At 39.0% G+C, this 27,015-nt stretch overlaps 1 protein-coding gene and 1 long non-coding RNA gene across 6 annotated transcripts; both read left to right on the plus strand.

The window, feature by feature from the left end:
• The first annotated feature begins 439 nt into the window (after positions 1-439).
• LOC121641705 lies at positions 440-9,401 on the plus strand. Of its 2 annotated transcripts, none has more exons than XR_006010758.1 (3): positions 440-1,225; positions 1,408-1,559; positions 8,806-9,401. It is a non-coding gene; the product is annotated as an uncharacterized LOC121641705 (long non-coding RNA). The 2 variants fall into 2 exon arrangements; XR_006010757.1 differs by lacking the exon at positions 440-1,225 and adding an exon at positions 1,232-1,377 and having other exon boundaries at positions 1,482-1,559.
• A 5,774-nt stretch (positions 9,402-15,175) lies between these two features.
• Positions 15,176-26,695, plus strand: LOC121641650. 4 transcript variants are annotated; one of them, XR_006010753.1, is made up of 17 exons: positions 15,177-15,545; positions 16,658-16,708; positions 17,666-17,917; positions 18,785-18,825; positions 20,491-20,755; positions 20,916-21,215; positions 21,335-21,375; positions 21,477-21,547; positions 22,384-22,598; positions 22,687-22,937; positions 23,118-23,246; positions 23,601-23,739; positions 24,480-24,503; positions 25,100-25,147; positions 25,305-25,352; positions 25,450-25,813; positions 26,474-26,695. XR_006010753.1 is itself a non-coding variant. In XM_041987920.1 (16 exons), the coding sequence occupies exons 1-16, from the start codon at positions 15,293-15,295 to the stop codon at positions 25,713-25,715; spliced, it is 2,394 nt and encodes a 797-aa protein (XP_041843854.1). In that variant the 5' UTR covers positions 15,177-15,292; the 3' UTR covers positions 25,716-26,695. The 4 variants fall into 4 exon arrangements, 3 of the variants coding, with proteins under 3 accessions (XP_041843856.1, XP_041843854.1, XP_041843855.1); XM_041987920.1 differs by having other exon boundaries at positions 25,450-26,695; XM_041987921.1 differs by having other exon boundaries at positions 25,106-25,147; positions 25,450-26,695.
• The last annotated feature ends 320 nt before the right edge of the window (positions 26,696-27,015 follow it).

Genomic DNA, 27,015 nt, shown 5'->3' on the forward strand with positions numbered 1-27,015 from the left:
TGTTTTTTGTATAATTGTATCGCCATTGTTGATGTGTTTTTAATCTAGGCTGGATATTGCACAGTTTGATTAAGGCATTCATTATGCTGACACCAGGTGCCAGTGTGAAAACTGCTCTGGGCCAACACAAGGCCACCAGGGTGTCTGCAGCTGCCCTCAGGCTGGCCCATGTGTGGGCCACCTTTGGCAAACCATATCTGTGCCAGCAAAGGGCCGTCATTCTTTGCGGTATGTGGGCCAGGTTTAAGTGCATTGTGTGGGCCAGAACTGGACCAGACCAATGTTGCTACCTGGGAGATCTTTTTTCAATAGCCCAGTTTCCAGACGTGTATTTAGCTTGTTATATTTCTATGCAGAGGAATAGCAACTCTTATTAATAGAAGGTTAAACTTTGACATTGATAAAACAATCACAGATCCAGAAGGTAGACTTGAAAATAAATACCATGACCTGAGGAAGAAATAAAAACAGCCTCAAAAGAAGAAAAAATAAATTAAGACAAATTACGAAGAAGCTTGCTGCCACCAACCAGACATGATGTGGTGAGGCTGGAGGATTAAACTATTTGGAGTGAAAAGGCAGCTGTGATGGAGGAGGTGAGTTCAACATCCTACAGTTTTAGGAAAGGAGATGGTCATATCCTGTTGACAACTTAAGAGACACTCCTAGATCAACCATAGGAAGAACCTCCAACCTGTGCACCATCCTCTGAACCACCGTCAGTGCCAGCTGACAGAGGTGTGGATGAGAGTGTAACAGCTGAGCAGTTTCCCTCTCCACCTGAGCTCAGAAGATCCATCTGACAGACTGAATTTTTAACACCCAAGACAGCGGTGTGTGTCCTTTTATTTAAATAAATAAAGAAGGAAAGAAAGAAAGAAAACTGAACTGGACTGTTGTTTGAAACAGAAATATTGCACCTAAAATTAGATATCTGTTTATGGTTGTTAAAATAAAAGTTGTGTTTTTAATTACAAACAGGCTCATACACAAATGGGGTTTTATGTTTTTATGTTAAATCGTATTGTTAAGGAAGATAACTAAATATGAGAAAATTGTTAGCCGACTTTGTTGTGTGACTTTAATCTGTTTATGTTTTTTAAGAAAATGGTGAGCTAGTGCTGGGACGGTAGGAACCTGTTATACCTCCGTCCGCTAGAGGGCAGTGCATCCTTCACGGGAGGTTTAACTTCCGGGTCACGCAGCAAGAACGTTTGATGCTAACGTGAGTACGTGGGCGTACAGTGCTGCTACTTTTGCTACAGCTTGTTTACAAACGTTGGTAAACCGAACAAAAGTTTCTTTAATAGTAGAAGAAACATTACAAAGTTGAGACGGAGATAGAAGATCTCGAGGATCCGCTTCACTTGTTTTCAGGTATTTTCTGTAATATTCTTTAATGAAAAGGTGAAACTACAGCTGGAGACTCCGGCGTATCTGGATACTGACTATTGCTGCTTTCTGTCCTCTGTGGAGACCAGCTCTCTGGGAGAAACGACGGGGCGGGAGAAGGATCGGACCAAGACTTGTTATCGACGGGACCCTCGTCGGGAAGGAAGGTAAGAATTAACAGACCTTGGTGAGATGTGTTTGATTTAATCGGTAAGTGGTCATATTCCCAGGAAGTGTGTGGTTGTGATGTTTGGAGCTTAGTGAGATTATGTTCTGGTGTGGTGGATCTGTGGGGCTAAGATCGGCCATGTTTATGAAATGAGCAACGTTATGTTCCATCTACCTCCCTCTGCTAAGCCGACTGTTACTGCCATTTCCAAACAGCAGTAACTGGCTGTTTGGAAATAGTTGATTTTAAGATTTCTTTTTCATTCCACGCTTTATTTAGAAGAACAGTAATGTACAATAAATAAGGAACAATAAAACAAGTTAGTCAATGAGTAGAGTACAAAAGTCTGGTATTGGCCTGTGTCAGCTGACGTCACACTCTAGCCGCAGTCGGTCGCCATGTTGGTTGCATCCTCGTTATAAACGACTGCTGCGTTATAATCTTTGGTAAAATGGGAGTCTCGTGTTGTGTGAAAGACTGTGTTAAAGAGTCACACGATAAAAAGGTAGAAAAGTCGGCCACAACGTTAGATTTGTTTGGTTTCCCACTTTTAAGAGACTATGGACAGCAGGTTGAGGATGTAACTGAGGCGTTGGATGGCCGGTCGCAGCAGTGATGGAAGGACGTCACTTTCACCACCATCTCCCTTCATGCTGTTTGCTGTCTGCATTTTCATAAAGGCAAGTAGGAGAGTTTTTGTTGTTGCTGTTGTTTTTATTGTTTAAATAATGTTAATGAATATGCTTTATTTGTCTTTTTAAAGTCGCTATATTCACATTGGCTAACTTCACGTGTAAACTAGAGGCAAAGAGGGACGGAAACGGGTTCATCTGTTTGTGTTTGATCAGTGTTTATTTTATTTAATCATCTTTATATCAAAACGTCCCAGTTTTACCTGTAAAGATACAGGTAAATACCAAGAGTGCTCTGTGAGATCTGATGGGATGGTTAACCGGTGGGATTAAGTGGTTCAGATTGTGAAATGTAATGGAAGCATCCAGTGTTCACTAGTTTTTTAATAACACCAAATATGTGATTGCAGGTCAACCAGCTTAAGAAATGATGGAGGCTCAGATTGTTCACCATCCCTGCTTCTAGGACACACATCAGTTACACCCACAAACGCTGCACGTCTGCAAGACGAAGAAGACGGATCAGCTGAGGACAGAGACGCTGCAAGCAGCAGAGATGGAGTCCACCAGGATGCAGACCCTGGAGATCTACAGACCACGAAGAGAACACCTGATGCTGGAGAGGAAAGCGGTCATCTACAAACCAGAGGAGACACATAAAGCTGGAGAAGCTGGTGATCAGCTGATCACAGAGGATGGGACAAATGATGACTATGATGATGTGTGTGTGTACAGTCACACAGTTGGAAGTTTTTTTTAATGTTATTTGTGCAGCAAAAATGTGCAATTTTTTTTCTTTTTGTACATGATTTAAACATGAATAATAAAGTGTGTCAATGGCATTTTTAAAGTATTTTGACTCTTCGTTGCCTTTTAAACACATAAATAACCAGTGTCAGTTTTTATAATGAAAAGTACATTAAATTTTAATTACATTAAAAATCTTGTGGAGATAAACACTGAATAGAAACATGATTGTTAATCGAATGAGAAGCTTGACAGTTTTACTTTTTCATATAAGTTTTTATTGAAGTTCTCAGTAAGAATGAACAGTAGCAGCACAACGTTAAACAGATCAAATTTTATAAAAGAAAATACAGGATATGTACACGTGATATAATAAAATACTGAAGTTGTGGCAAAATATCTTCAAGTCATGTAGAGAGAGAATTTCACATCTTTGATGGCAATTTTAACACTAAATAAATATAATGAGCAATTGTGTTAAAATCAGCAAATTATGTGCAAATTTGTCAACACGAGGAACAATGAGAACAGATCCAGATTCTTCTTCTTTATCTGCTGCAGGCTGTAGACCTCCATGATGACCCAGAGCTTCAGTGGAGAGTCGGTCAGGTGCTGGGAGAGCAGGACCTGTAGACACACACTGGCAGACAAACAACCGTTTACACCAGTGTTCAGCTTTATTTAGCTTCATTTATAAGGACATCTATATTATTACAGTTTCTGTTTACAGGCTGATGCCAGACTGACGTGTTAGCTGAGTAATTATGTTGTATGAACATGTGGTAGGATTATTAGATCATTTAAATCTTTTTCTGAGTTATGTAATATAAATATGAAGTTGTTTCTTTTACAACATTGTAATGCACATGAATCATTTATGCTCAGTTTAAATAAGTAAAGAAATCAGACAAAACAAGTAAAGTAACCCAAACCACCATCATAACTTCACTAACAGCAGGTGAGCTTACCTTTGCAGTGAGACTGTGTTGTGCAGTCCTGCGGTGGAAATGTGAACAGATCCTGCTCCCAGCCATTCTTGAAATGTCCAGGAGCTTCCAGAGATTTGTGGTTTCTGAACTGTTCATACGTGTAAACTCTGATACATAAACGAGGTAGCTTGTTATGTCCAGCGATGAGGTTGGAGGCAGTAATGTAGCATCGGAGCTTCGTTCCTTAGCTGTGGGGTCGAATGTTGACAATTTGGCCAAATCCCGATCCCGGGCCTCCTTGATAAGCTTGTCCCTGTACGGTATCCTCTCATCTTTCTTCTTTTTCTCCATACTGGCGACTGAATAAACGGTTTTAAAACGTAATACTAACTAAAATACTGCTCATTGTGTGGGGAGGGTCGGCAAGTTAGGTCACGTGTCTGACAGAGACAGATATGGGGAACATCATCAAAATCGAAGTAAAAAATTACATATAAATATATCTTAACATATAACTCAATTAAATCAATGCCTAATAAAGAAAGTGGTGTGAGGGTTATGGTTTTTGTTGGTTGGTAGCTTTATAATATTTATATAAGTAAAGAAATCTGCAATACAGGGTAGTGGAGTTTGGATCGGTCTATTAAAATGAGAAGAAAACGCTTATTTTAAGTGTTAAAGAACCAAAAATTAAGTTAATTTATTCATTATATATTATTTTTAAAAATCAGACGATGTAATCAGTAATCTGAAATTTTTTCTGGCAAATATCGGAATCGGTATCTGCCTCGAAATATCCATATTGACTGGGCCATAGGCATACAGTCTTAGACCAGCTAATAGTCAGATAATAATAATTTGTTAATGAGTGTGATTTTCTGGGGAAGATGTTGGTGTGTTCGTCACATCCTCTCCCTCCTTGACTTTCCTGGCATGGAAAAATTTCCAAGCTGTGTATGTCCATAAAACAGTAAATCCTAGTTGTAATTTTCACCGTAGTGATTTGGTGGTTTCTTTTGAGTCTGTCACTCAAAGGTGACATTTGTCATCAAAAGCTTCACACTCAACTGGCTCTGGTGGGCAGATATGTGCTGGCTTCCCAAAAATTCACCCAGAATGGGGGAAAAAATGAAAAGTCAAAACGTATCTCAAGCTGACTAGAAAAAATTTACGTTCTTTCTTGGCAACAAGACTTCCTTGACTTCCTTCCAGAAATAGAAATGTTACATGTTCAATGGTTTATTTCTCTTTTGTTTCTTCAAAGTTTGCTAGTATACTTAGAATAGTATAGAATAGAATTACTTTATTTATACCCAAATGGGAAATTCGTTTTTCCAGCAGCTCACATTAAAAAGCACAGCTACAGTTTAAAAGAAATACATAAGTAGGTAAGTAGATAAACAGCCACTTAAAGTAGTGCAAACACAAAATAAAAGTAGAATCAGACAGTAAAATCAGACCAAAAGGAAATGAGAAGGGCTAAACATTAAGATTGATTTGAGAACTGCCTCTCACAGGAAGGCTCCTCTCACAGCATGCTGTAACGTGAGACTCGGAGAGACTTGGCAGGATCAACATGGTACGCTACTGAAAACAACACTCAGGTGTGTTGGTGCAGGGATACATGGAAAACCTGCTGGATTGCGGCCCTCGTAGGACCGAATTGAGTAGCCCTGCTCTAGGCTCTGTCTTATCACGTTGTTTTGGTCTCTCTTGTCTGTTGTCCTTGTCCGAGGGAACAGAGTGTCTGTTCAGAAAATGAAACAGGTTGGATGCGAACAGCTTCACTCTGGACCTGTTCAGGCAGAAGCCATCCATTTTTAAAAAGTGCCTGCGGTCCCAGAAGAAGCTGAAGTTGTCTATGAAATGAACTGGATGTGTGGTACATACAGCCGACAGCCATGCATTCAGACTAAACAGCCTGCTGAATCTCTCCACTCCTCCTCTGATGGGAGGGAGAGGGCTACTGATGAATATCCGGGCATCCAGACAGCTGATCGTATCCAGCAGTTCAGTGAAATTCTGCTTCAGCACCTCAGATTGTTGTTTAACAACATCATTCAACCCCACATGCAGGATGAGGTTTTCCACAATTGGGCTTGCTGTCACAATTTGCATAATTTTGCCTCTTACATCTGATACCATATCCTTGGGAAAGCACAGTAATTTTGTACGTTTTCCACACACATTTCTCACGTCTTTCACACTGAAGTCACCAACAGTCAGTCTGAGGCCCAGCCATTTGCTTGTCTTGTCGCCTTTCTGACTTGTTCTTTGGTCTTACCCTGGTGTGTAGGGAGATTTCATTTTGGTCATCGGATGTAGATCCAGAATCCTGCAGCAGTGGAGCAAACCTGTTCTGTAGTTGCATGTCCGGTTGTTGTGGAGAGGATTTATTAGTTTTCCTTCTGGCCACGACTGTGTCTTGCTAATGAGAGGGGTTAAGGATGTGCTTGGTCTGGATGCCAGCGCAGGCCAGCCAGTGGCATCGCTAATCTCAGCAAACTTGGCTCTGCCTGTTAGTCGTCCTCCCATTTCCCTGGGAGATGATTTACTCTTTGGCTTTGCACCAAGAGCATTCCAGGGAGGACGATCAGTAAAAGAGTTATTACCTTGTACATTGTCCTCCTTTTTCTTTCCAGCTAAGTTTGTGCTAATTAGCTGTGTGTTAGCAAGATCTTGTCTGTTGTTTTTAATTAAAGGCAAGGTTGTTTCATTTCCACACAATCCATTCACTTCCACATTCACCTCAAGCTGTTGCATCTTTGTTTCCAGCATGTTGATCTTCTGTAGAAGTTTGCGATATTCATCTGTAGAGAAGGGCGGCATCTTGTAGCTAGTTAGCTTTAGCTCCTGAGTAACTGTAGCTTCTGCTATTTGTAGGCCACACTGACGTGACACCGACAAGATTGTAAGAGTCTTAAAAAATAGCAGTTTCCAACAAAATCTACCACAAAATACAGTTCCAGTGATTAATGAGTATCCAGGAGCCGTTGCTCATGAGTTTCTTGAGAAGAAAAATAAGAATATTGGCAGAAAAATGCAAGCAGAGGGGAGAGCGAAGCAGCAAGCATTAGTAGGGGACACTAGGAGGAGTTGTTGCTCCATGGTAAAAAATCTATTTAATTGTAACTCTGTAACGGGACATCACAGAAAACCCGTTCAAATTACCAGTGGTCGTTCCCTGATATGTACAATTATTTTAAACATACATTATCACATAAATCAAACATTTAATGCAGTTTAATGTTTTATGTAAAGCACTTTGAATTGTCCTGTACATGAAATGTGCTATACAAATAAACTGCCTTGCCTTGCCTTTAAGGAATGTAGTTTAAAACAGTCCTGTAAGAGAAAAATGGTTATTCCTGACAGAGTTAACAGAACTTAGCTGTGCAAGGAATGTTTTCTGGAGTACCTCGACGGTGGGAGACGTCCGGGTCGGTTGATTTGCAGGTGAGAAACGTCCGGAGGAGACGGAGCGTTTGAAAAGGAGTGCAGATGGCTAAGTGTCATTAATCACAAGGTTGTTAGGTCTCAGTTCTGGGTTTAATCAATGTAGAGTGTTTCTCAAGGTTTCTTTTTGAAGCTAATTAAGCCTGAGTGTTCTCCCTTTTTTTATTGCTTCACAAATCAGATCCTCTTGAATGAAAGAGGGGGTTTAGGTTGATAATCCAGTTTAAACAAGCAAACTGGCCATCTGTAGGGAAAAAGGGATTTCTTCCTTGGGTCGTAAAGTTATAGCAAATGATGATTGGAAAAACAAAGGAAAAGGGCTGCAGAATTTTGAGTCTTGAGCCTTAATGCTACACTTTTATTAAATACATTCTATTAAATATTAGATCCTATTAAATATTAGAGTACTCTTTAAAAGAACAGTCAGTCAGATACATAGTAGTTTTTGTACCCACACTACAATATGTAAAATGTTTTAGTTTTAAATAGTGTTCAACATCATAATTACAAAACTAATTGCGAAAGCGCCCTGCTTTGCAAACAATTCACACACATCATTCAACTACAGGTTTTAGGCGTAGCATGCTAGCGCTAGCATTAGCATGCTACAAACAATTCCTACACCAGTTTACCTGTTTGTAGTTGCAGTATACTGTCAGATATGATAGATGCATCTACAACTAGAAGGCATAACAGTAAATCTCCAACAGTAAAGATAAAATCGAGTTAGAAGGTGGTTGAATACATACCTGTAGAGATTAAAGGAATTTCCCCCGGTCCCACGTACGCTCTCGCGATCGAAGGCCACCACCATATTTATAACACTACGATGAAAGTCTCATCAAAGTCTTGCACCAAGTCTTGCGGGAAATCTCGCTAGAGTATAGACTTAGACTCAGAGTTATCAAACATTGGGTTACAGATGCTGATCACAAACCACAGAGCCAATAAAAACGGCTGACATGAATTTGTCAGTACCACCAACCTCTTGTTTGCTCAGCAGCAGCGAAATCCACAAACGGCAAACCACCTGCCCCTCTCACTACAAGGGCAGTTGCTGTTCCTGGAGCAGTAGTTGCCGAACCTGGAACAGCAGTTGTCATTTCTTCAATTATCTGTCGCTGCTATAAAGTGGCCAAAGCCACTTCCCACCAGCAATCACTGATGCCTCAGAGCAGCAATAGACCGTTGAGGAAACAACGTTGTAGTGAGAGTGGGGGGCCGTTTGTGGATCTCGGTGTCTGTTTGCTGTTGTGTTTGTTGATCAATGGATGAAGTTGAAGTTGTAATAAGTTTTTCTCTCTACAAAGTCTTCTCTGCAACACTTAAATGTTTTCTACTTCACTTTTCTTCTTGTTGATGGAGATATTGTGCATACAGACATTTTAAAGGTGTGACTTTGAAGAAGCTCTGAGGGGAGGAGGTGGGAGTTGTTATGCTTTGTGGTCTTGAAATCCAGCTTGATCTTTTTGTTTTTCAGTGTTACCTGCAGATGGTCAACAGCTGTTGGTGATTGAAGAGGGAGTTCCCTGGAAATGGAGTCTGGACAAGCAGGATTCAGATCCTCTCTGCATAGAAGAGGAACCAGAGGAACTGTTGCCCAATCAGGATGTGATAAAAGTGATAAAAGGGCACATGGTTCAGGTCTAAACGATGATGTAGAGTGTAACACTGTCAACAACTCCCTCAGCTGCTCTGAATGTGGTGAAGCGTTTACTGACCAACAATCTCTCCAGAGACATTTAAAAGAGAAGCCTTTGAGTTGTTTGAATCATAAGAAATGTTTTAAAGGGACACCAAATGTAAATTCTCAGAAAAGGGTCCCCACAGGGGAAAAAACTGTTGGATGTGATGTTTGTGGTAAAATCTGTAGTCATAAAGCAGATCTAAAGATACACATGAGAATCCACACAGGAGACAAAACATTCAGCTGTGATGAATGTGGACAAAGAATTAGTCACAAGACAAACTTAAGCCGACACATGAGAATCCACACAGGAGAAAAACCATTCAGCTGTGATGAATGTGGACAAAGATTTAGTCACAAGACAAACTTAGACCGACACATGAGAATCCACACAGGAGACAAACCATTCAGCTGTGATGAATGTGGACAAAGATTTAGTAGAAAGACACACTTAAACCTACACATGAGAATCCACACAGGAGACAAACCATTCAGCTGTGATGAATGTGGACATAGATTTAGTCGAAAGACACACTTAAACGAACACACGAGAATCCACACAGGAGACAAACCATTCAGCTGTGATGAGTGTGGACAAAGATTTAGTCACAAGACAAGCTTAAACCAACACATGAGAGTCCACAGAGGAGAGAAACCATTCTTCTGTGATGAATGTGGACAAAGATTTAGTCAAAAGACATACTTAAACCAACACATGAGAATCCACACAGGACAGAGGCCATTTCCCTGTGAGGTTTGTGGTGAATTATTTAGGTGGCGTGCCTCTTTAAAAGGACACATGCGTGTCCACGCAAAATAGACATGACGCATTTGAAGGATTTTGTTGCAAATCTGTAAACAATGTATGAAGACAGACTTGAACAAAGGTCTCACACACAGTTTCTCTATGATTTTCACTAATCTCTCTCTGTACTGCTTTCACCTTAATTATAACTGGTCTGGTTGAATACTTGATTATGATTGGCTGTAAGGTGTCTATCAAAAAGTGATAATGGACACCTAAGAAAGAAGTTCCTGTCAAATAGCCTTATTGTTGTAAATTATTGCACTGACTAAACGGTAGTTGGTAACCGTAGCAATAGTAACTTTGATGCTCCGTCAGTCCAGGAGAGACAAGAATGGAGCAACATTTTGTTCTCCCGCAATGTCCCAATTAGCAGTGGTCAGGGTCCACAATTGTTAAATCTCCGTCCTTCGAACACCACTATGGACATGTCAGTGTCTTTATGAAATGTCAAGATCAACGGCAGTGTTGTATTTAATTTTAAATGGGTCGTCGCCTGTCTTTCTGTCTTGATTACCTTACTTACATACTTGATACAGAGTGAATGGTGGATAACATAAAAATGATTTACGATAGACTTGCTTGCTTGATACACATTTAATGATCAGAGTGAATAGTGGATAATATTTCTTACAATAAAAATGATTTAGAAAACTATTTGTGGACTTTGACTGTTTGAAACAAAATTTCGCATCATCCTCTGGACACACACAAGTTGTAAGAGCTGCACCTGCCCTCTGAAATGATTCTTTGTGTCACGTAACATAACTACGGCCGACCGAGCTGCAGGTTCTGTGTCAGAGCCGGTTACCTTGGCAACGCGTCACAACGAAATAGTCCACTCAGTCGCTTCTTGTCAAAAACTTAAGATTTTAATGGTAAAAAAACAACATTAATGCATTAATAATTTATTTAATATTTATTTTTTTCATAAGTGACCATGGTATAAGCGGGACAATGCCCTTTGAGGTGTCCATTATCATAAATTAATGGACGGTTCACGCCTCCACGTCGTCCATTAATTTATTATAATGGACACCTCAAAGGGCATTATCCCTTACTTATTAACCATTTTGTATTTCTTTACCAACCACTGGGAGACCGAGTAAGGTGGGTCTGTGAGGAATTAACTGTCTGCAGTTTGTTTTTCCTGTAATTTTAAATATATGTTCCCATTTGTCCCTAAAAAGGTTTGACCTCTGACCACTGATGTGACGAGACAGCAGGCAGCCTCCACATCAGAATCATCCCTAACTCCATCTAATAATTAAAAAATACATCATTAATCCCAAACAGAAAATGCAAAACCTACATACATGTCATTAAGTTTGTACCACGTAAGTATTGTCAATGCTATTTTGGGCTACATGTTGTAGCTAACAGCTACAAACATTGTAACATAACTTTGAATAATTACCTCTCTCCTTAACCGTAGTCATCGTTCTCTGCGCTTGATAATCAAATGTTCACGGACAGCCATGAACAGATAACTTGTCCTGTGGGAGTCTAGGCAAGTTTAGAAGAACAAGATCAGTTACAGTAAACTCCATGTTAATCTGAGTGCTTCCTCCTTTCTTCTCCTCGAGGCAGCGTATTCAGTTGTGTTTTAGACAACGTAATAACGCAGCACCGTCTTGGCTGCGTCTGCTGGAAAACCGAACAGGTTCGCTGGAAGCACCAGCTAAGCACCGGCTCTAGCACCAACACCGAACCAGCACCTGTTCGCCTTTGGTCAAAAGGAGCCGTAGTGGCTGAGTGGCTGTCGTTCTCAATCGCTTCCTCTTTGTCATGATACCACAGTTGACTGGAATATTTAGGAGTGAGGAAATTTCCCGACTGGACGCATAGGCGGCATCCTATCATAGTACCACGCTGGAATTCACTGATTTCCTGAGGGCCACCTGTTCCTACACAAATGTTTGTAGAAATACTCTGCATTCCTCAGTGCTTGATGTTTATAGACCTGGGGCCATGGAAGTGATTGGAACACCATGTTTAAAATATTTGGATGGTGAGTGAATACTTTGGCAATATAGTGTACATTATGAAAAACACACACACACAAAACAACTATGGAAAAAGTTTCTGGAAACTACCAGTGATGAGAATAATGGCGTTATAAATAATGGCCTTACTAATGGCGGTCCTTTGTTCAGTAACGAGTATTGTAATTGATAATTTTCCCCATCATTACAACCCTGTTACGATTACTATAATCGAAGCTGTTTTTTCATCAGACCATTAGATCTCTAGCCGATCGGCATGTTTTTTGTTTTTACTTTGTCTTCCATCAGTCAGGTGAGTCAGCTCACGTCTTGATTGGCTTTTGTTCGGTACATGTGACATTACACACTGTATGCTCAGGTCTTCTCAGACAACCCCCCACACTACAGGATTTCTAGTCACAAATATTAAACAGGTTAATTATTTACAATCTCTCCTCCAAGGCCTTCCGAGCGAATCGGACCAAGGAGTAAGGCAAATCAAATACATTTGTATCGCACATTACATGTACAAGACAATTCAAAGTGCTTTATACAACACATAAAAACATTACATATAAAAAAATAAAAGTGCATTAGAAAAACAAAGATTAAAAAAGACTAAATTCATTACATAAAAACAAAGAAAAAGCTCAGATAGAGAAAAAAAGTTAAGATTTCATCGTGAAAGAACCAGCTGCAGATCTGGTCTCCTAGTAAGAACTATTGAAATGCAGCTGAAAACAGGTGGGTCTTCAACCTGGATCTAAATAAACTGAGTGTTTCTGCTGATCTGAGGCTTTCAGCTGATCTGAGGCTTTCTGGGAGTTTGTTCCAGAAATGTGTAGCATAGAAGCTGAATGCAGCTTCTCCATGTCTGGTTCTGACTCTGGAACTGATAAGAAACTGGATTCTTATCATTTCTATCAAAAGGGAGAGATTGGGACAAAAATTGGCCCGATTATCCTGTAGTGTGTTCCTGTCTTGAGGAGTTTACAGATAATTTGCTAAAAACCATTGTGATTTTCATTGTAAGGACATTATTTTAACCTGCTGCAAGAAGCAGACTGTATTTTTAATCTCCTTTATAATATTTTTAAAAAGATCTTCATAAAATATGAACTTTAGTTTCTTCAAAATGTCCAAAAACCCATTACTTTTTCTTTAACTTCAAATTATTGATATTTTTAAGTTAACAGAAATTATTATGCATGAAAGGCAGTTGGATTACAGTGTTATCTGTAACAGAGGCCACAAGTAGAGAGAATGTATCTTGCTTCATATATCTCAATAAAAGATGTCTGCAGATATTAAGAAACAGTAAAATGCAGCAACACATAGCAAGAATCACAATAAAATAATAAATTACATTAAAATGATAAAAAGCAAGATGATTTAAAAAGTTAACGTGCAGATTTCATGCATAGGCGCATGAGAAAAGAAATGTTTTTAACCTGGATTTAAAAATGTCTACATTTGGGGAAAGTTTAATCTCCACTGGCAGTTTGTTCCACTTGTTTGCAGCATAACAGTTAAATGCTGCTTCTCCATGTTTAGTCTGGACTCTGGTCTGGACTAGTTGACCAGAGTCTTTGGATCTAAGAGCTCTGTTTGGTTAGTTTTCTCCGAACATATCACAGATGGATTGTGGAACATATGACAGATGTTATCTGGACTTAAACTGTTCTGGGATTTGTAAACAATCAGAAGGGTTTTAAAATCTATTCTGTGACTGACTGGAAGCCAGTGTAAAGATTTTAAAACTGGTGGGATGTGTTCAGATCTCTTAGTCCTGGTTAAAACTCTAGCAGCAGGGTTCTGGATGAGCTGCAGATGTTTAATGCTCTTTTTAGGAAGTCCTGTTAAAAGACCAGTACAGTAATCCAGCCTACTGGAGATGAATGCATGGATGAGTTTCTCTTGGTCTTTCTGGAAGCAGGTTTGAGTCTATCAACACTCCCAGGTTACGAACTTGGTCAGTGATTTTAAGAGCCCGAGTCTCCAGGTGTTTGCCAATGCTGACCCTCTTCTCTTTCTACCAAACAGAATAATCTCAGTTTTGTCTTCATTTAATTGTAGAAAATTCTCCTTCATCCAGGTGTTTATTTGCTCCAGACACTGACACAATAAGTCTATTGGACTGCAGTCATCTGGTGACAGAGACGCATAAAGTTGTGTATCATCAGCATAACTTTGATAATTAATGTGAAAGTTCTGTAATATTTGACCCAAAGGGAGCATATACAAGTTGAACAGAAGAGGTCCAAGGTCCACTCATTCAGATTTATAGCTGCCGATCGTAACAAAATAACTCTGGCCTTCTGAATAGGACCAGAGCCAGTTCTCCTGCTCACTGATTTCACCAGATTTACATTACTGTGCTGAAGTTTGGGGCGATACTTATAATGGTACAACACTACCACTATCCATTCTGCAAAAAAATAAAATAAAATAAAAAAAATATTCATAATGCTGGTTGCAGAGATCCTACAAATTCACTGTTCATAAAATCTGAAACATTAAAATTTACAGATCTGGTTCATTTTCAAACAGCTCAGATCATGTACGAAGCCACACACAATCTACTTCCTGGAAAAATTCAAATATTGTTTGGGGGCTATAATCTGAAAGGAGAACTTAATTTAAAACATAATTTTTCACGTACAGCATTAAAAAGTTTTTGTGTTTTTGTGGAGTGAGGTTGTGAAACAGGTTGGAGGTGAAGCTCAAGCGTGTCCAAGCATGATCCAGTTTAAAAGGCGGTAAAAACAGGTGGTTCTTACATGGTGCAGGGAAGAAGAAGGGCCTTAACAATGTTCCAATAAATATGTCATATATATGTATTATTTTTTTATTTGTTTGCTTAAATTATTTATTTTCTAATTGTTGTAAATACGTTTATGTAAGTGTGTGTGTTTCTGAGACTGGGGTAGGTGTAAATAAGCTTATGCTTCAACTTACTCCGTTTCGGACATGTTGGGTTTATATATTATTTATAATATAATATATATAATATAATTCAATAATATATTATATTATTAATATTTTTGTATTGTTTTTTATTTTGTTATGTATTTATTCATGTTTTGTTTTTGTCCTGTTTTTGTTTATTTTCAGTTTACTCTTTTGTGTTACTTGCACATGTTCGAAAATAAAAAGCAGAAGGAAAGAAAGAAAAACAAAAGAAAAAAAACGAAAAATATATCGCGCTAAAAGCTAAGAAAAACTTCGCAGAAGCTCGCTGGCAGAACAACAGTCCTCACATAAAAACTTCAGCAACAAGCACGCTGTTCATTTTAAGGTTATGTGGTGAAATTCAGCACAATGAAGAAAATAACGGTAGACGCAACGAGTGCGCGCTCCCGCGTCACGGGATACAGTTTCTGTCGGGGATAACTGCCTTGACACAACACCACTTTCCGCTGCACAGTTCGAGGTGGAAGAGCTTCGAAAGTAACGGCATCTGGCAGTTTTGAAACCTTTTCTCTGAAAAATGCCTCCCAAATCAATCAGAGAGTGTTTAGACGGGATCCTGGGCAGCTTGTCCCAGGAAAACTTTGACAGGTTCGTCCATAAGCTCGTGCAAAGACAGCAGGAGCCTCGCGTGCTGTTAAACAAGGTGGAGGGGAAACGAGACTGGGAAGTTGTAGAGGTGATGATCCAAACCTTTACTGAAAATACAGCTGTGGATGTGGCCATGGAGTTACTGGAAGAGATCGACCTCACCAGTGAAGCAGAGGAACTGGGTAAGCGTGTCAGCGTCTCACCAGCCAGCATTTTACTAAAGATTAAAGCTTCAACTTCTGTAGCGTCCCAGTCGAATAAACACTCTTAACTGATGGTCTGTGGTGGTTTTTATTCCATCAAAACTTTCTGATCATAAACCAACTAAAGAGCTAAACAAAAAATAAACACAAAAGGGGTTAATTACATAACTGTATACCATTACTTCTGATACCTCAATTAGCTTATAGCACCACAGTTTAGCAATGTTTACATCTAAAAAATGTTCAGTTTTTTTACACGTCTTAATGTATTCATTACATTTACCATGTTGCCACTTTCGACTGGTGCTAGGTACTGTGCTTTTTACTGCATCTTATGAATGTTTTAGCTTCTTGAAATACGTTTTACACCGTCTGCAATGATTTTTTACACCATCAATTGCTGTTAACATGAAATGCAGCCCTTTCAAAATAAGACATTTCCGAGTTTACAGGAAGTTCTAGAATAAAATCTATGAATGATACAATTACAATTTAAGATAAAATTCTTTAAATTATGAACTCACGTTAGCCACCTTTACAACTTCCATTTTTATTTATCTATCTAATTGTAGTTCACTTCATTGTGAGCAGTGAAAACAAACAATCAGCTTCTACTCTTCTTTCACTGTGGACATTAACCCCTTCAGCCCGGGTCATATTGTTCTTGGTGTCTGGAGACATCTAGTGTCCCCAGAGAAAATATTCCATTATAAATCTGTCTGTTGCTCTGCCTGAATAAATGAGAATAACAGCAGAAATGTGAAGTTGTACCAGTAACTGGAGTTAGAATGGGTTAACCCCACCAGCTGGTGTGATTCAGCCTCCAGCAGCAGAAACCTGACAGGTGGCTGATGGGACCAAATCTTCAAATCACATAAATAAAATCTTAGATAAACAAAAATACGACACACACTATTTAAGAAAAATGAAGGCAAAATACAGAAACTGTGTAAAAACTACGTCCACCCTCACCACCTCCACAGGAATCCAGCGGGTCAGTGGCAGCGTTTGACAAAAGTTTGGCTAGTTTCTGTGTCAGGCTTTAGTTGCATGATATTTATCAACGTAACTCTGAGTCTTCCTCTTTACAGGTAAATTAGCGCAGACATGTAGATATAAACCAACATCTGGTCCCAGTGATGGTGAGTCGTTTCCTTCTGTTATAACACGAGACATGATTAATAAATTAGCATGATGAATGAAATGCTAAAGCTCTTGTTGTGGGTAATAGTTTTATAAGTTGCTTTCTTGTTCTTGTCTTTATTTAACTTAATTGTGTTTGGTAATAGTAATTTGGTAACATTTTGTTTTGTAATGGGTAGTCATTTTATAAGCTACTAGCTTCTGCTTACACACTTTCGGGTTTCCATTTTCATTTCTGTAATTTTAAACAAATGTTTTATTCACCTTCAGTATAGTTAATAAACAAATAAATAAACAAACACATACATACATACATACATACATACATACACACACACACAAACACACATACATACGTACATAACAGCTTATCTGATGGATTGTTCTTCACATTCAACCATGAGCTCATAACTTTATACTAAAGCTGTATGAACATATGAATATTGTTAGTCGATCCTAAACCGAACAGCAGTTTCCAGGTTTGGAAAAGAAAGTCCATCATTTCAGTTTTAAGGATTTATGGAATAATCATGCAGAGCAGCAAAATGACTAAACTTCTGCTTTTATAGACGATCCCACTAATGATGATGAGTTGATCAGCAGCACGACGCAGTGGGACATGTCGCGTTACTGTTCAACTGAGGTTATATTTACCTCATTTTAGGTTTCCATGACAACCAGTAAGTTTTTCTTTAGGTGACGTTACATTAAAACTTAGTTTTCCTTTTCCAGACAGTTATTTTTTAGGCCGTCCTCTGCTTCTGTCCTCAGTCTTGTCCTTCCACCCTTACTTATTTTCCTTGTTTCCCTAAACGTCTACAGCAGACATAACAATAAGTAAATTACGGCAACCTATAGAGACAAAAATGACACGTTTATGAAAACTGGATAAATCTTTTTAGGATGGCTGTTTGTTTATTCAGGAACTAAAAGATTATTTTCTTTCTTTTTCTCAGAGAAACACTTTGTGGACAAACACAGGATGGCCCTGATCCAAAGGCTGAGCCTGCTTGACCCCATTTTAGATGAACTCCTGGATGAAGGTGTAATTAATTCAGAAATGTACAGTGAGATTAGATTAGAGAAACAGACAAAACAGGACAAGGTGAGGAGACTTCTAGATTATCTCAGTAAAACTGGCGATAAAGCCAAAGATGTCTTCTTGTCGGCCCTCAGGGACCAGCAGCCGGATCTCTTTTACTCTTTAGGTAAGTTTAAACAGGTTTGTGATGATTAGACTGTTAGTTCAGCAAACAGAAATATAAAAATACAGCAGTAAAATTAATTCATACCCTTTTTATTCTTAGGTTTTATACTATAACATAATAATATTAACCTGGTTTTTACCAGATCTTCATATCACACAACACTGCATCATATTTATTTGTGTAACTCTGTGTCTTTCTTAACACAATACATTTATTTTACACGCAATCATGAAATCATTTCTTTATATTAAAGCTTCTACAGTTGCATGAAAAAGTTTTAATGCATCACATTGTAAGAATCTAACATTGATCTCACAGCTGGAGCAGCTCCTCCTGCAGGTGAGTGGGTTTTCTCTACTTAAGTGGTAAATGGTCTGTACTTATTTAGCGCTCAGTGGGTAGAGCGGTCGTCCTGCAGCCCAAGGGTTGCCGGTTCGATCCCGGCCCTGAGAGCTCATGTCGAGGTAAGACACCGAACCCCTAACTGCTCCTGATGGGTCGTGGTTGAGCGCCTTGCATGGCCGCTTCCGCCATCAGTGTGTGAATGTGTGTGTGAATGTGACGTACATGTAAAGTGCTTTGGATAGAAGCGCTATATAAGTACAGACCATTTACCATTCAATGTACTGATTTATTTACACACTTCAGTCTGTGGAGGAGAAGCTTGTTGCTTTCTGTGACATCACCTGATCATTTCAACACATCTCGCCGCATCATGTGCTGTTAAAGTTTTTATTTCCAGTATCTCTGTGAGATCAGGCTCAAGTCATTGTGTAAATGTTTAATCAAACTGGATTTGCATTGGGTGGCCGTCGTGGACACTTTTGGATTTCTTATGAAACTAAAATGTTTGTTTTCTCTACTTAGAAAAAGGCAAACTTGTCGAATCAGCTGATCGGTTTCGCAGAGTGAGTAACTTCACAGATTTCATTCAGATGATTCACACTTCAAATCATCATGATCTAAACGAAACAAAGACTAGAATTTAACCTGTATCGTTCTAAGATTCTTCTCTTGGATAAAACTGTTTGTATGTTCCAGTTAATGTCAGGACTTTGTCTGGACTTATAGCTTCCTTTTAGGTATACATTATACTATAAAACAGTTCAAATCATTGTAACTAATTCAAGCACATAACTGTGGGGTTAACAGAGTATTTAAGCTTTTCATAGTCATCAGTGATGTAAATTGTAAAAGAGTGATTCTATATTTAAGGGTACATTTCAGGTCCATATGGTGTACTTGTCAATTTGATCAAATATTATTGGCTATTATTTCAAACAATGACCAATTTTATATTGGATGATATTTCTCTTTAATTTCATACAAAAAGTTACCAGGTTCCATAGTATATTAGTTTATTTAGCAAAATTATAAATTGGAATTGTTAAAAAAAATCATTATTAAAACCTGATAAACCTGTTTTCAGATCTAGTTAAAACATTAAGATAAATTAAATTATTCACTTCACATGTGTCTGAGAAATTGTCAAATGTGTTACCCCACTGATAAAACCCTTATAAATCAGCAACGGTTTACTCCAAAGTCACATGACTCACATTGCTGGCGGGCACATCTTTTTTGGTGGGAACTCTGGAGAAGGAGGAAACTAACGGTTCATGGTTCACACGTATTTACCCCAAAGTATTGTTTTTGGCAGGATCGTTTCTAATAAAGTAGCTGACGAAGGGATGTAGCTGTTGAAAGAATTGTAGTACAACTATGCAGAGGCGAGTCTAGAAAAGTTCTGGTATGTGCAGGCAGAAGCACCGACCAGGAAAAAAAGTGTAAAAAAGGGAAAAACGTGTAAAACAAACAGCTAAAGTTCTGTTTTATCAACAGCTGTTTACTCTGGGTGATGCTGCTGTAGGACTTTTACCGCTGCTGCACAAACACTTAAAGGAAAAAGCAGTTTTTATCCAGATCATCAGTTTTATCAGAGTTTCTTCTTCAATGTTTAACTTCAGTCGTCACATCTGCTGGTTTTAGGACAGAAATTATCACCGTGGAGACGGTTGGTGAGATGATGATATATGAATTCTGAATTGTGACTGAGAAGATGGTAAAGATGGATTAACAACATAACAACATATAGAAGTACATGACAATGCTGCATTTACTGACCCTTGGACATCTGACGTTTAAGAGAAGGTCAGTTAACAGTAAATGTTTGTAGCATCGGCTCGTTCTGGTGATACAATAAAATTAAAAGGGGCAGATTTCAGGCATAGTTATGAATGGTGATTAATCATGATTTATTTGTAAAGCTGTGATTAATCTGATGAAAGTTTTAATTGTTTGACAGCCCTAATTGTTACATTAATAATTGTTTAATAACCACGGTTGACAAAAAATGAACCAGCTGTTTATTTTGATTTGAATATTTAAAAACAATTAGAGCTTAAGCTTGCGAATGAATGGATTTAGAATAGTCCAGGGGTATACTATGGAAACAAATAGACTAATAAGCCAAAAAGTACACAGATTTTTTTACTTTTAAGTTGAGCTGAAATGTACCCCTAATTACAGAATCACTGAAAAATGAAAATGTGAACACTGCCTCTGATTTTCAGGATGCAGAAATCAAACAGCGTCTTATGGAAACATTAAATCCTTTGAGCTACATGGACTTTGAGAAATTCAAGTGGTGGCTGCAGCACATCACGTCCCATCGGATCTCAAAGAGAAACGTGGAGGAAGCGGACACGACACAGAAACTGGTGGATCTGATGGTAAAGAAACTTGGATGGCGGTCTGTGGAAGTGACTGAGGAGGTTTTCATGTACATGAACTGGAAATCTCAGAGGAACCTGTCAGAAAGGAGCCGAGGAGGCAAAGGTAAGAAAAAACTGTCACTTTAGACTCTATACTTCAGAACTGGTTAAGAAATATATTTTTTCTTATTCACTAGAATTCCAGTCACATTAACGTATTTAGCTTGAATCTTTGTTAATTAGAAATGAATAAATGACGTCTTTGTTTTTACTGATATCTACAGGAAAAGATCCGCCTCTCCCGCTCCACCAGGAAGCAGACATGGTCCAGAAGGTCCTGGAAACGCTGCAGCATTTAAAATATGAAGAACGTAGAAGATTTTGGTTGATCTTGGAGTACAGAGACAGCCCAAGTTTCCCCAGATTCCAAAGATTCCAATATGAGAGGGACACTCCTTCTTTAGTTTGGCTGACTGTGCAGAGGTTTGGTGAGCGCACGGTGGAGGTGGTCATGGATGCTTTAAAGGATATTGACAGGATGGACTTGGTGGAGAAGTTGTCAGAAAGCATCTCAGCATCTAAAGGTAATACATATAAAAACATAGATTTGGAGGGATTATGGACACATGACAATATTCCACTAGACATACGGAAAATAACATGATTTCTATTAAAGAAAGTTGATTTTTTTTGTTTCAACAAGGAGCTTTAAAAAAGACCCTTCAAGCGCCTGAAAGCACAGCGGTAATTCTAACTTTAAGCCATTCATTCATGTTTCTGACCTTTTCTGTGTTTATGAATCAAATAAAATCTGCACTTGTTTGTGAAAATGATTTTGTCTGCAGGACTCCAGCAGCTGGACTAAACTTGAACCTGAGGTGAACAGCACAGATGCAGGCGAAGCTCCCAGTTACAGGTAAAAAACAAACTGGAACTACTGGAAAAAATCCACTTCAGTGAAGGAAAACTACCAACCTGAGGCCTGATTCAGATATTTTACAAAGATAATGGAAAGAATTTACAGTAGATCAGATGAAATCAGGACAGTGCAGCAGGTTGTTAGCTAACTGATTTAAAGGGGTTTTATTCATAAACACATGATGTCTGTGGGAGAGTCTGGACTGCAGCGATGGGCCGGCAGCGCTATGCTACTCAAATAAAGAAAAGTACAAAGTTTTATGATGACAGGAGTGTGATGGAGGCTGCTTGCATCTCATAATAGGAGGGTTTCCTGCTAATAAAATGCTAATAAACAAAATGTGGGCTAGTTATTCTTTGCCTACAACAACATACAGATAGATATTTATGCAACACGAATGAAGAGAAATGACTAAATTAATTTGGAAATAACATTCAGGTATAAATCAACTCATCTTTAGACCCAAGTTCTTTATGACTTCCTTTAGAAGAGCTTCATACTTTTGGAGTTAGGTTGGAAATGTGTGTCACCAGATAGCATAGCAATAATGTAAATTAGGCTCAAACTTTTACAAAACTAGGAGGATCAAAAGTTAAAACAGTTTTATCTCACATCTGTTATTTGTTATTTTCATTTACCAAATAACAAGCTGTGTGAAGAATCCTCTGCTTGGCCTGATTTATCTTTTTTCCATCTAAAATGTGAGAGCAGTTCTTTTACGAACATGTAATTGTCACGTTTTACGTGACCTTTGTCTGGTTGTGTGTTGCTCCAGCAGCTACTTTTTCTTTGTCTCATGGCACGTTCATTAAACCAGATTTATTAAATTTCAGCCTGCAGTCTGAAGCAGGACGCTTCGAGTGCAGTGTCTCTGGGTTACGCTGGGTCTGTAAGGAAAGGTCCAGCTTTAAGTACCAGTTTTGCTCCTGGGATGGACACATGGAGAGGATGGAAAGCAGACATTACGTTCCTGCAGGTCCTCTAATTGACCTCACAGTCCTTACTGGGAAGTTTAATGAGGTGTACCTGCCACACTGGGTCTGCATAGGTAAGAGGACATGAAGATAAAAATGTCTGAAACGTTCTGGATGCAAGCCTTTTCTTGTAACTGTTGCTGTTGTTTTTATTATGTGCAGAGGATAATCCTAAAATACTGGACGAGTTTGCAGTCCTACACATAGACGACTGTGGAGATGTCGTGGAGAAAGTGTCTGAGGTCACACCGTCACATGTCAAGTTAACAGAACCAATCTTCTCTCCGAGAGCGGTCCTGATGAAAGCCGGCGTTCCTGTGAAATACAAGTGTAACGTGTTGATATATCAGATCAACACAGCTTTTCTCACACTGCATGTTTATCTGATCCCACGTGATCCTGGTCTCCAACAGGTCATTAAAGATTTTCTCCTCACCAGCAGCCGTGTTTATCAGACATAGACTGTATAGCACAGTCCCAAATATAACACACTGTAAAATGTATACAGTAATTATTGCTGTTATTGTTGTTATTATCATGTCGTAGCTTAATTAATAGACTGCTGTAATCTTGTTTCATGTTGTTATTTACAGAAGATGGACCTCGAGAAAACTTCTTGTGGACATAAAATAATCTCAAAGCCGCCTCCAACCAGATCCCTGAAAATGCGTGAGCGTTTCATCCTCACAGCCAGTGTTGAGGAAGCAGTTATCTATCCTAGGGTATGCTTTTTAATTATTTACATATGTGTTAGACCATAAAATTCTTTCTATGATGGGATCAAACCAGCGGCTTCACCCAATAGCTTGTTGACATGCTGTCAGAGAATCACCAACCTTCATCTCTGAGCCTGAGCTTTAGCTTTATTTCAACCACCTCAAGTTTCCAGACTGCATCTTGTTGACAATTTGTTTCTGTTTTACATGCAAAACTTTTTTCTTATGATGCAAAGAATCTCTCTCATGGTAAACATGATACCATCTTCATGATCATGGCTGGAAATCCTGGATTTTAGCGTAGCATCGTCACACCAGCAGCTAATGATACTGAAATCCTTCTCTCATGTTTTTCTTTAGGAAGCAGTAAAACTTAAATATCCCGCTGGATCGCCAGATTTCTACGAAGTGTACATTGAAAATCCAGACAGAAACTTCAACCTTGAACTCACTCCTGCAAAGGACACTCAGTCAGTGTGGGGGTGCGACATTCGAAGAGGTCTGTGCTGAATTATTTTAGTTCTTTTAGAAAGAATTTCATTTGGATTTATTTACTAATTAATTAGTTAACGGTTGATTCCAAAGTATTCCCCCTGAGGTGAATACCGCTTGCATTTTGTTGCCTTACAACTTATAATTCTAATTATTCAAAGAAATAATGTATTACATTTTATTATAATAGACCAACTCAGGAGTTTCCAATGACCCATTAGCCTAAGAACAGCATGATGAAGCATGGTGGCGGAAGCATCATGCTGTTTTGATGTTTGTCATGGGGAATTGGCCAGAATTGAAGGAACGATGCAGGGTCCTAAAAAGGGACACATTTGAGACCAACATCCTCTTAAAGGAACTTTGAGGTTTAAGGGACATGTTTAAATGTCTTTGAATGGCGTCGTCACAGCAACGACCCGAGACTGATTAAGAACTGGAGGTTTGTCATCATGATTTCTGAAAACCATCAGAACCCGTCCAGGGTGAAGGAGCTGGAGCAGTTTGTGTTGAGTAATGTGCAAATTGTGCCAAACGTTTCAACATTTACACCGAGATGCAGCACACGGAGCGTCGCTTGTTGTAAAAGAGGCTCCATAGAACATTAATTCATGAAGCAATACAACATTCTCCACCCCCAAAAACCAGACAGGAAATCTTCTTTTCTCCAGCTTATAAGGCATGAGAACAGAGAAAAGCTGATGTTTTACTTCTAAATAAACACTAAATATTTGTCTTTATTTTCAGAGGAATATGAAAGCTACACACAAGGTAAGTGGATTTGCCTTGTTCATCACTAAAGATCTGTTCAGGCTTTGGCATCTTGACCACCTCTACCATGAAAAACATTTTCCTTTTTAAATTAAGATGTTTTTTTTATAATAAACTATCCATCAAATCAGATAAAGATAACAAAGCGAAAGGTTGGAACTATACAATAAATTAATTAAAATAAGTATTCTCCGTCCATTCTGGTTCGACCTTGTTGGATGGATGTTGGTTAAGGAAAATGTGTTCATGGTATAAAACTTGGTTTAATTTTTTCAGCTTAGAGAATCTTTAATTGAGGTGAGACCACACGTCATACGGTGGAGTTAATGTTTATATCGCTGTAATTTTTCTTACAGTTTTATGTTGTGGTTGGTTATTTTTCTGTAGACGCCTGAAGATGCAGAATTGATTCTTTATGCTCAGAAATGGCTTCATAATGCAGCAGAAATACAAGAAAACACACTGATGAAAACATCAGATTTCAGCTTCCTACAGGTCCAGAACATCTTCTGTTAAGGAGGGAAGCTGTAAATGTTGTTTATAAATGCTTTAACACAATAACGAGGAATACGTTACTGAAGTGTTTTATGTTACGGCTGCAGGGTCCTCAGGAGGAGCAACAGGCTTCAGTTCCATGGCTGATGGTGAGTTTAAAGGCTCTAACTGTCACATCTGTTCTGGAGCTGATCCAAATATCAACTCAGCATCAGAACATCGAGATGTTTTAGTTGAATATTTATCCGACACAGAGGAAGAACAGGAAAACAGTAAACTGATGATTTTTCTTTGACTTTGTTTCAGTTGCGACAGCCTTGTCTGCAGCAGCTGGAGGGAACCCTGAGCCTGAAGGTAGGCGGACTGTCACTGATCCTGGATCATTTAAGAGATACCTGGATCCTTACATCAAGCCTGAACTGATCTGAGCTCATCTTTCCTTCTTTTCCAGAGGAACATTTTGTAGACAAACACATGGTGGAGTTGATCCAGAGAGTGAGCCCCGTTGGACCCATTTTGGATGCCCTTCTAAAGGCAGAAGTTATCCACCAAGAAACTTACAATAAGATACAACGTCTTGATACCTCTGAAAGTCAGATAAGAGAGCTCTACTGTGGTCCCCTGAAAGCTGGCAAAGCCTGCAAAGATATCTTCTACTCAGTCCTTCTGAAAACTGAACCACATCTCATCGCTGACCTCAACAAAGGAAGTAGATGAGGATAAATCCGTCTCTCGGTCCAGGCGTTCCGGGTTGGCACAACGAACACTGCTTCTGTTTTGATTCGCAGCGATGACTGCTAAGTAGCCAATAACTGGTAAACATGTTTAATCTCCTTTATATGATCAGTAAATAATCACCAACGGATTCGGTACATTATGGGTCTATACGCATTTTTTGCCAAAAACTGGGAAATGTGATTGGTCAGAGGAATCGTCCCTCAGCACTACGAACAAAGTGGAAACGGTCAAGAAAAAAAGTACAGGACATAAATATTATTATTTTCCACGGATCTGTGTTAAAATGCATTTTCAGTATGACTCTACACATTTTTGACACTGTATTAAGTAAAAATTGCAGATTTTGAGTATTTCCCCATCAAATCCAGGGCAGAAACTTCAGGTGAGGCGGTAGCAAGCTGTGCTTCCTCTCGGCTGCCCGGTCCAATTTAAACTGGGTTGCATGACGCATTCTGGTCCTCAGCTTATCGCCAATATGAACATCACAGAAATATTTGTTATACACCATGACTCTCCACAGTCTGTGTAATGTCTTTAATGTGTGTGAGAGAATTATTCCTGCTGATCTACAATGAAGTGCAAGAAAAGTCAGCAGGTGAGGCAGGCAGTACTTTGCCTCACCACAAGGGGGCGCACTCACACACCCACACACTGTGTTGTGATTGAAAGAGGGATGTGAAGCATTACCAGTAGTTGCATGCTGTTGGATGAATAGTAAAATAAGATTCTCTTTTCAGTTCTTCTAATTGTAAATGTGACTCCAGCCTTGAGCCTCACCACATGTCACTGATGTCTGTAAAAAAGGTTTTATGTAAATATTTAAATGTTTTTCTGTATTTAGCTCCAGTATTAAAGCCAGTACTGGATTTCCAGTACTGACTGCTGTTTTTTTTCCCTCCTTTTTCTGCTGCAAGAGTTACATTTTTTTCCCTTTATGACAAATAAAACTCTTAAGTTATTACTGTTTCCAAAGTCTGAGACAGTCACTCTTAAACAGCTAAAGGTTGAATAAAAGATTTCATATTTTTTGATATTGCTAAATTCCCAGTTAACAACACACATCCATCCATTATCTACTGCTTATGGGGTCAGGTGGACTAGTAGCAGCAGCTCCCTGCCACTTCTTCAAGCTTCCCAGAGGGAATCCTAAGGCGTTTTCAAACCAGCCATCCCTCCATCCTGCTTTTGATCTTCCCTGGGGTGTCCTCCCAGTGGGAAAACCTCCACAGGGAGGTGTCCACGAGGCATCCTCCTGTATGTCTGAGCTTCTCACCCTGTC

The sequence above is a fragment of the Melanotaenia boesemani genome, chromosome 6, assembly GCF_017639745.1.
Source record: "Melanotaenia boesemani isolate fMelBoe1 chromosome 6, fMelBoe1.pri, whole genome shotgun sequence".
Lineage (NCBI taxonomy): Eukaryota > Metazoa > Chordata > Actinopteri > Atheriniformes > Melanotaeniidae > Melanotaenia > Melanotaenia boesemani.